The 10,250-nt window shown below is 39.5% G+C and overlaps 1 protein-coding gene across 2 annotated transcripts; it reads left to right on the top strand.

Moving 5' to 3' along the window:
- The first annotated feature begins 406 nt into the window (after positions 1 to 406).
- SMIM28 (small integral membrane protein 28) lies at positions 407 to 8,219 on the top strand. Of its 2 annotated transcripts, XM_081186985.1 has the most exons (3): positions 407 to 433; positions 744 to 988; positions 7,066 to 8,219. In XM_081186985.1, exons 2-3 carry the CDS (start codon positions 878 to 880, stop codon positions 7,447 to 7,449), a joined length of 495 nt encoding a protein of 164 aa, XP_081043111.1. In that variant the 5' UTR covers positions 407 to 433; positions 744 to 877; the 3' UTR covers positions 7,450 to 8,219. The 2 variants fall into 2 exon arrangements, with proteins under 2 accessions (XP_081043111.1, XP_081043110.1); XM_081186984.1 differs by lacking the exon at positions 407 to 433 and having other exon boundaries at positions 566 to 988.
- The last annotated feature ends 2,031 nt before the right edge of the window (positions 8,220 to 10,250 follow it).

Genomic DNA, 10,250 nt, shown 5'->3' on the forward strand with positions numbered 1-10,250 from the left:
CTGCTGATCTCTACATACTTCTGTGAACAGAGCTGTTCTTGTTTTGTTTTTTAAATAATTACACTAAGCGATTTAGGCCTAATGATGTTTATCCTAAAAAGCAAGGGCAGAATTAAGCACAGCTGATGTGTTGTTAACCATTATTGAAAGTAATCATATATTCTCTGTGGCCAAAGCCTTTTCTGGCAGCAGCCTCTCTGCGGATTTATCATTAACATCTACATCTAATACTCCTAAATAATTCAGAACACCTTTCAGCCTTATGCCCTTGCCTGCCTACCCAGAAACCTCTTTCGCTATTTACATTACATCCAAGTGAAAATACAAAATGTGACTGTTCGTTTGTTTTTACTTCTACTACTATTACTTTGTAGAGGTGCAAGCACTTCTCTCCCTTTTAAACATGGATTACTCCCTGCCCCCACCCCAAAAGGTATTTATTAAATCTCTAAATTTAGAAAATTACCCAGAGTTAGAAGCATGTGGTCTCAGATTCTTATGCAAATTTCCCTTTAATAATCCTAATGCAAGCAACCCTCCAATCAGAAGAATGCTGTCCCATCCCTGATACCTGATGCCAGCTTTCTGGTAATGTAGGCCACTGAAGCAAATCCAGAGAGATTGAGTTGGAAGACGGAGAAGCATCTGAGATTCATTTGGTTACTGTGCTACCTCGCTATCTCTCTCTCTCGCTCCCTCTCTCTCTCTCTCTCTCTCTCTCTCTCGTTGTTGCTTCCACACAGGAAGACTTTCAAAATGGGTTTTAGCTGAGACATTTCCAGCTGTGTCAAGAGTAAGGAGAAGGGGCACCGTTTAAGAGAGACCAAAAAGCAAGTACCTAAACTGAAGCGGAACAACAAGGAACATTCATGAAAGCATGAGGTGGCTCTTAGACAGCAGCTGGAAGAAATTTGGACACGCTGACAGAGGAAACTATGACTGGTTAACTAGTGAGCCAGGTGTCCCATTGCTGGAAACACAGCTACAGGTCTGTACACAGCTCTTTCTGCTCCATTCAAGAATTTACAATTTCTTCTCTTAAGAAAGATGACTAAAAGACAGTTTTGATAGAATTTGGACTGTGTAATATCAGATAAGCTGACTTTCAAGGGTGGGGAGATGCACTCTTCGTTTTATTCTCTGTTCTAGGGCCTCGTTTTTCTGTTCAACAACTTGAGAGAAAAGGGCATTATGTAGACAGAGATGCTAAAAGTTTAGTCCAAAACTGATAGTGGGTTACAAAATGAGATAATTGTTCTTTCATCTGTCGTTTTCTTTCAAAATGCATCCCTCCTTCTCTCTCCTCCCACCCCAAATCTCTCTCTATCTCCCTTGATCGGGTCTCTGCAAACCCTTCCACAGATGTTAGACTGAAGTGCTGAACTCTTATTCTCTAAGCTGTGCAAATTACTTCACGGAGTGTAGGGAACTGGCAAGGGGAGGGAGCGGGAGACGCCTGTCAGAAATGAAAACACTGCCCTGAATGTAAAGAGGGAGAGTTCATAGATAATGAAAGAGACTTAAAAGGTCACATTTAGCCCTGGAGTAAATTAATATCCAAGGATAAACATTTAAAACAGAAGAAATAACTTTGTCCACATTCCCTATAGAAGGTACTAACCATGCTGAATAAAAATAAATTTTTGTCTTAGACCGGCATGTCTGCAATTAAGTCAATTAGCAGTGCAATCCTATGCATGCCTACTCAGAAGTAAGTCCCACTGAGTAGATCCATTTGTGACAGGACCAAAACAATAGATTGTATATGACAATAAACTGATTTCTGCTGCTATCGCCTCTACCAAAACAGCCCTCAGTTAAATGCAAATATTCAATATGTGGGATTTTCTAGACTCACTCACATATCCATTTGTTTTTCATTCACCAACACTTGATTCCATTCACTTGGTGGAACTTTTGAAATATATTGTGTACTTAGTACTTTTGAAATATATTGGGTCTGAGTTGCCACTGAATGATACAGAACCTCTACCTGTGGTGATAAATATGTGACAATTCATGAGCATATTCACATCATTTACCTGATGTGAAAGTCAACGGGATTTATGAATGTGCGTTTGTGGACTGGACCTCTGTTAAAAGTCACATCACATTAAATCTTGCACTTTGCATACACAAATCATTCCTGCTTTTGAACAAAACAATTTCCGCTTCACGCACATTTCTGCTTTTAATTATTAATTCCAAGTGAAACTAGCCCCCTACCCACAGTGGTCACACAAGCAGATTTTTTTCAGAGGAAAAACTAGTTAACAAAGAAATAAAATTGTTTTTCTTACCTCCATAACAGGACTAATACATTCATGAATGTGTAGAACAACTTGCAAGAGCAAAGAGTCCCATGCAGACTTGGGGATAAGCACTCTATATAATATGGTATCTGAATTCTTACCCTCTCCCCTCACTGAAAGTGCCCCCTATCCATTCATTAGCTTAGGAGTTCCAGTTAGAGAAAAGTTTGAATTGCATGTGTTTTTAGTTTGTCACTTTTGAGTATTACATAATACGTAGAATTATAATTCTGTGACCAGCTAATAGCTCCTAGTCTATATATATTTCCGTATATAGGGGTGGTAGAGTAATTCAGTTGCACATTTGCACTTCCCAAAACAATACATGTACCAAAATAAGTTGTCCTTTGAAATTTGCACTTCTCAGAATTTTGCAATACAGTTCTCCAGTCAAAAATGTGTACGAAACACTGTACCTTAAGGAAACATATGCATAAAAACACGTGTTCATAAAAATAACACACAGCATGTGTTATCTTAGGAAAAATTCCTTGGAAAAATGTGCTTATTAGGGAAACAAATTGCACACAAATGCTGACGAATTTTCTTGAGGATTTTCTTTTTAAAAAACGCAATGCAGAAATGTGGTAAACTGAACTTGAGGCTGGAAAAAGGAAAAACAGAGAAACAAGAATTGATAGCTAGCCTGTTCCCAACTGTAATTAAGCCCATGTATGCATTATTAAAATAATAAAATATTATTCCCTTACCTACCCCTGCCTCCATTTTCCTCCTCTTCCTCTGTTGTTTCCCTGTGCCTGTTTTAGATTATAAACCTCTGCCACATATGTTCTTTGTAAAGTACCATGTACAGAGATGGCACTATATCAATAGATAATATTAGAAAATTGGGCAATTCAGCTTCTTCTACCAAAATGACATGTCTCTTATCGCTGATATATTTTCCCCAAATTCTTTTGTCAACCAAAAAGCATAACCAAAGTATCATAGCTGTCAACTTTTCCCTTTTTTTTAAGGAAAATTCCTTTATTCCGAATAGGATTCCTCGCAAGAAAAGGGAAAAGTTGACAGCTATGCAAAGTATTAGGAGGGATGCCTGATGTAAAATAAAGAAAGAACAAAATGAGAAGATTTGTTTCGTGAAAGAGAACCTAGGTTAAAAATCCAGGCAATTTTATTTTTTTTAAGAAGTGAAAGATATTGCTTCTCTTAGTGTACATGCACATTTCTTTTTCCACAGCGTCACATATGATTTTGTAGAGTTGTGAAAAATACAAAAACCTGCAAATGTTCACTAAAATCTATTTACCACAGTTCTTAAGTGGAATGAGTGTACTTATCGCACTCCACACAGTGATTTCCCCCTCCCCACTTTGTCTGAAAAAAAATGATCTGTCTCCAGCCTCCATTATATCAGCCTCCCAAAAGCAACATTTTCAGTCATCAGCACGCTGACTATGATAAAGTTTTCTGCATCTATAAAGCATACAATATTCAAACACATCTGACGACTCATATTGAAAATCTATGCAACAAATGCTTTCACTACTCCCGCATTTGGAAATATTGATTCTGCTTTCCCTAGTGAGGTATAAAAAACAGAGGGTAGAAGGCGCACTTAAGAGTCATTTGGAATGCATCCTGTTTGTGATTCAGCCATTAGACTGCAATTTGTACTAAAATGGAATGGAAGAGAAAAGTCACAGCTTTCCTTTATCTCATCCACCTCTCCCCACTACCACCAACCATATTATAAAGCCTTTATTTTAAGGGAAACTGTAATTGATCTCACAATTCATTGTGCCAGTTATTTACTACTACTTTTTTTGCAATTTCCTGGTATTACAGTAACCAAAACTACAATGTGCTATAAATGTTGAACATGTATCAGGTGGGGATGCCCATCTCATACTTTTATTTGAAGCCTTTTAAAACTCCCACTTCCTTCACCATGACCCAATGGCCAAAGGTTTCTTCATCACAGCTTTGCTATCTCTGCTCCACTCTTGGTGCATAATAAACTTTTGGTGGGCACCAAACCTTAAATCAATATTAATTTCATTATTCTGCTATTTCTATAAATTTCCCAAAAGTGATAATTAAAATGAGTGTGATTTTACTTCATTGTATGTGTGTTTTTAACTGAGTCTATAGCAAATGAGTCTATAGCACTTTACTCAAAAACAACCATGAGCGCTAGTTTTTCCCTCTCTATACAGTGGTACCTCGGGTTAAGTACTTAATTCATTCCGGAGGTCCATTCTTAACCTGAAATTGTTCTTAACCTGAAGCACCACTTTAGCTAATGGAGCCTCCTGCTGCTGCCATGCCACCAGAGCACAATTTCTGCTCTCATCCTGAAGCAAAGTTCTTAACCTGAAGCTCTATTTCTGGGTTAGTGGAGTCTGTAACCTGAAGCGTATGTAACCTGAAGTACCACTGTATTGAGTTCCTAGTGCAATGTGGGAATGTTCACGCTCAGTGCTATTTTTCTAGAAAAAGAGGTGCTAGAACTGTTCTTGAACGCCTCCCTTGTTCTCTTACAATGGCAGTAGCACCCACCTGAGAGGTGCCGGAACTGAGTTCTGGCTGAAAAAAAGCCCTGTTCACGCTGACTTGATTTCATGATGCCTAAGTGCAAAAGGCACTCTGATAGCAAGGAGAAGACTTTCCTTCTTAGTGCACATTGTGCATATTTGATACAATAATACAATAGAACTCCAAAAGAAACTACACACAATAAAGATATCTATGTGCTGCCTTGACCTAGGAATGAATGTCCTGAATATATGCTTTGAAAAGGAATGAGCCCTCGTGTGTTTACCATGTGTGCACACAACAGGAAGCTGTGACTGGCTTCCTATCACATGCACTGCAGACACAGCTGCATTCATCATAGGTAATATTGTGTATATTTTCTCATATGGAATTGACAATCAGGCACTGGGCATACCAAAATCAATCATTTGGTTTTTGAAGGCATGACATTTGTTCGAATGCAATGTGCACTTAGACACAACCAATGTATTCTAGAGTGCTAGCACAGACTTGTGTCTATATATGGGAGGGAAGGCAATGCAAAAGCAGCTGAACTTATTTACATGTCATGAGGCTTAGGGGTTGTGGTCTAAGATTATTTTGCAGCAAGAAATGCGAGGAGAAAAATCAATAGCATCCTTCAGCCTGACTATATATCTTCCCTGGTCTTTCCTTAATCCACCCTCATTCTGTTTATTCCATACAAGATCATCAACAGTTATCCCTCCTGTTTTTTAAGCCACATTGCTATCCTTCAAAATTATTTCCAAATGCCTCTTCCTCTGTGACCCGACTTTCCTCTAAGTTTATGTCACTAACTGTCAGTCTCTCTATGCCTTATTTCATTGGTCACTAAGTTTTCTCAGCAACCACTGCATCACCTCTATGTTCTGCATTCTGATAGTACTAAATAGCAGGAGGTATTGCCTACAGGAGGATTGCCTATTGCTGAGCATTAATGGAAAACCAAAGCAGTTTGGGACCATTTGCCCCAACAAGCATCCTCAATGTGACTCCTCTCTGCCAGAAAGGTTGTTTAGGCGAGTGTGAGCTGGCATTCTGAGGATAGACAGAATTCTATTCTATTCTGTGGACAGGTACTCTGGAAGACCATCCCAACAGGTGGTGTGCACTCACAGAACACTGGCTTCCTTCTCAGACATCAACACACATGTCCTGTATCAGGACTGACTGAGAGGAATGGACAATGAACTTGTAATGGTCAGATCACTTCCTGTTGAGATTTAGGCTTTCAGCACCCTTCCCCCCCCCCCCAGCAGAGGTGCAGAGCCATAGCTAGGTGATCTTGCACCCCTGGCAGAACTGTCCAGATTGCGCCCCCTAGCCACGGACAAACTAGCTCTTCTTTCCACCACTCCTCCAACCCCCAACCCCTTCCACCCATTCAATTCACCCTCTATTTAAAACTATTTCTTATCAGGCAATAATCAATATTTATATTGATGGACATATTTTTAGCCAATTTTGCACCCCTGGCAGGGGCCCACCTCACCCCCCCCTAACTACGGCCATGCAGAGGATGGTTTGCCCTCGGAAGCTGGTGCATCCAGTAGTGCATCATTTGGCCTTTGATGTTTAGCACACCTCCAGAAGATAGCAGTGTGGGACATTTTCTGGGTTTGTGGGCAGAAAGATCTTCACAGAAGCAGTTTTTAAAAATAAATATTCAATAGAGAAATATGGCATGTGCTCAACAGCACTCTCATTTCTCATTGAAAACAAGACCTGGGGCTGCAATTCTATACACATATTTGTAACTAAGCCCCACTGAACTCAGTGGGACTATGTCTGATTAAATATGCATAGAATTGCCATGCAGAAATGTTTAACTTGTGATTCAACTGTACAGCTGCAAATAAAACATTTAAGTGTGTTGTAAAGTGCATTATACAAATGTGACACTAGATGGCGATGGTGAGCTATGGCAAATTCAATATTTTTTTCAAAACAGTTTTGTTTGTTTTTTAAAGCAGTTTCACAGCATTTTTTATATGTGTCTAGATTCCACTTTGGTATGGATTGTGCCTTGCTATTTTTCTTGACCTGCTATATTTCATTGCTTGTGGTGCAAGATTAAAACTCTCTTTTTAGTAGAATAACCAGTAGCTATTTCTTCATGTCCTCTAGCGCAACCTGGTTTTGTTTCTGTGCTGTAACCTGAGCTGGTGATAAAGTGAGATGTTGGCATTCCCAAATGCCTGATACATTTTTCTTCTCTTGGTTGCTGTTTCAGAGTCAGCACAAAACAAGCTCAACCAAAGAAGACATTGAACCGTTCTTATGCATCATCCTGCCAGCTACCATGATGCTCTTTCTGGCATTCCTGTTGCTCTTCCTTTACAGACGCTGCCGACGTCGCAGCCCTCAGGCTCAGATCTTCAGTATTGACCTCCCAGAGTCCCTTCCAGAGCATGAGGTGACTGACTTTCTCTCAGTGCTGCCCTGGAGCAGTGAGCAGAGCTTTCATTACTCCACTCTCCTCCCTGAAACTGCCTTTCTCACTGTATGCTTGCCGCCGTCATACGAGGAGGCTACCATGAAAACCTCAATGGAAGAGGACCACATCCAGCTCTTTCAAGATCCAGTGCCTCCTTACGAAGAGACAAAACAGCAGTAAAAGCTACGGAAATAACTATGGCTGCAGTTCTCGTGGTTTAAAAAAAGGGGGGACTCCAAACAAGGGAATAGCTACAATCATAAAGGAACTTTGACCGGTTAATATGCTTAATTATGCCATTTTTAAACGGCACAGAAAGCAAAACAAAAAACTATACAAGATTGTTGTGTAGGAGAAAACTATGAAATTAATGCTGTACCTCAGATTTTTCTGCACTATTTGACATAAGCAAAGGTGTTTTGGAAGGCTAAGTCTGAGCAATGTGGACTGTAGCAGCTGTGGTAAAAAACAATTATGCTGGGGATTTTTTTTTACACAGAGAGAGACACACACACCAATAACTGAAAGGGCTTTAACATTTTTTTTAAAAATTGCACTAACTTGTTGAAGATTTTAACGAATAGTCAAAAGTCAAAAGAGAGACTGCAATGACAATTAACATGAATCTGAAAAGTGAGGGCTGAAGATGCCTATTTACCAGTTAATAGCATCATTATGTTTGGCAGTGGGCTACTATTATGCTACAGGCCTTCCATTGTTCTTCTGACAGCTGTGAAGTCTGAATACAAGTAAAAAACGACCCAGAAAGGTCCAGGCCTTCTATGGAAGACAGACTTGTGGCAAGTAATGACACAACAATGCAGCAATGCGATAGGGTCTACAGAGTGTACAGAACGGTTTCACGTTGTTTTATACTTTTAATTAAAGAATACACAAGTCATGTAACCATTCAGCTCTGAGTGTGTGGTGGATTAAATCTAGCTAAATAAAAAAAAGTTGTTTTTTTTTAAATCACCTTTCGGTTTGCTTCTGCTCCCCACCCCCTTTCAAACAATGAGTCCTGCACTGGGAGAAAGGCGGGACGTAATATATATCTGTCTCCATAGGGGTAGATGGTAAGCACAGAAACATAAACTATATAATTCATCCGATGGTGGTACCATGCCAGATAGCTCCCTTTTTGGCTGAAGAGTAGGATAAAACTCATAAAGAAATAAAAACAAACCTCTGTCAAGGATATATCTGAATGTGCAGTCCAGGGTTTGTGTGCAGGTAATTAGGGAGTTGCATATGAGGATAGTTCAGCTTTCATTGCCATCAATAGTGAATAGCATATATTCTCTTTTTCCCTTTATAAGAATTTGCAGAATAAAGTCAGTACGTTTTAGCAACCATGCCACTCCCAGTGTTATATTCCCCATCTCCTTGGTCACATTACACCCTTATGTATTTGATTTCTTGCCATTTAAATTTTTACCCTTTGTGCCAATCTTCAATGAATCAATAATTTTATTCCTATGCCACCTTTCCACAGTACAAAGCATGCTCAAGGCTGCTTACAACATGAAAAAATACACAATTACAACATAGCAAAAGTATTCATAAACAAAACATCAGAAAATGCACAACCAATTGGAACAACTTCCATGCAAATAACAATAAGAGCTAAAATAAAGATACAATATATATATATCACTAACAGCAACAACCCCCCACCAATCCCTTAAACAATACCCCAGCTCAAGATTCTTGATGTTTGGGACAAATTAACGTGTGTGAGAGAGTAAGAGAGAAGGCAGTCTACACAGCCATATTCATAAATGTGAATATGCAGTAACTAACAAGATAGCTGAATTCATGGATTTCATAGGTCAATTTGCACAACTAGCAGTGATATCTAAAGTTAGTTACAGTCAGTTGGATATCATTCCGGAGCTTTAATGCAGTATTGATTAATGGAAAGTTTTTATTTGATAAAAACAACCTCACATGGCCATGTGCATTGAACCAGGGACAAATAATTGCCTGGTGAATTAATTTTTACCTCAGATGACCTATGTGGGTGCTGATGAGCTATGTGGATGCTACATTCACACCCGTTTCAAGTAAACTTGAATCCAGATAGAGAAATCATTTCATAATGAGCCAGTAAATAATGAGTTATTCGGCTTCACTTTATCAATATCAAACCAGCACCGTAAGATTATTCCAGCACTGTATCAGCATATGACCTACATGACACAGTTTTTAGCCTTGTTCCTTACTTATTCTTCGTAATTGTTATGGAGCACTTGGAGGTCAATAGGGGGCCAATAGGCCAATCTTATTTAAAATCAAGCTAACTGACAGAGGCTTAAGAAACTGGATTATTTGGTATTGCATTGAAGTAATAAATATTGAGGAAAACTAATACCGTCGGACTTCCACTAATCTGCAATTTTGACAAAGGTTTGCTTTCCATTTCTTGACATTCTACTGAACTAAGATGTTTTACGGAAGCCTAACATTCTACAACCATGAAATAAATTGTAATTTGCCTAGCCGCCACCCCTCTCATTTCATTGCATGCAGATCACTAGTGTACTAAGGTGACCTACATGGTCAATAGCAATAGCTAGGGCACCCAGGAGCAATTGTGTCAGTGGCTCTACGCATCTCACAGTGTGATGAGAGTCTCAGCCAAACATCCTCCAGAGTGTTAAGGAATACAGTGGTTTCTGTCTCTGTGGGTGGACCATCATATTGGTGCCCCACCCTTGCAGAATGAAGTGACCACATCCAGCCCAACTCTGTGTAGAATAATATTTATGCTTATTATTTGCTGGCTGCCAATTCATTTCTGGGCCCAATTCAAAGTGCTCACATTACTATTTACAGCCCTAAATGACTTAGGCCCCAAGTATCTGAAAGACTTGTCTCCTTCCCTACAGATCCTCCTGGGTGTTTTGATCAGCCCTTTTGGTAGTTATACCTCCCTAAGTAGTTTCGGGGGTGGTCTGAGAGAAGGCATTCTCTGTGGC

This window comes from Podarcis bocagei (genome assembly GCF_964188305.1).
Source record: "Podarcis bocagei genome assembly, chromosome: 3".
NCBI lineage: Eukaryota > Metazoa > Chordata > Lepidosauria > Squamata > Lacertidae > Podarcis > Podarcis bocagei.

Excerpts from the sequence above, each read along its gene's own strand:
- SMIM28 (XM_081186985.1), top strand. The coding sequence starts at position 878 with ATGAGGTGGCTCTTAGACAGCAGCTGGAAGAAATTTGGACACGCTGAC. Across the intron at positions 989-7,065 it reads TGCTGGAAACACAGCTACAG|AGTCAGCACAAAACAAGCTC; the intron begins GTCTGTACACAG and ends TTGCTGTTTCAG.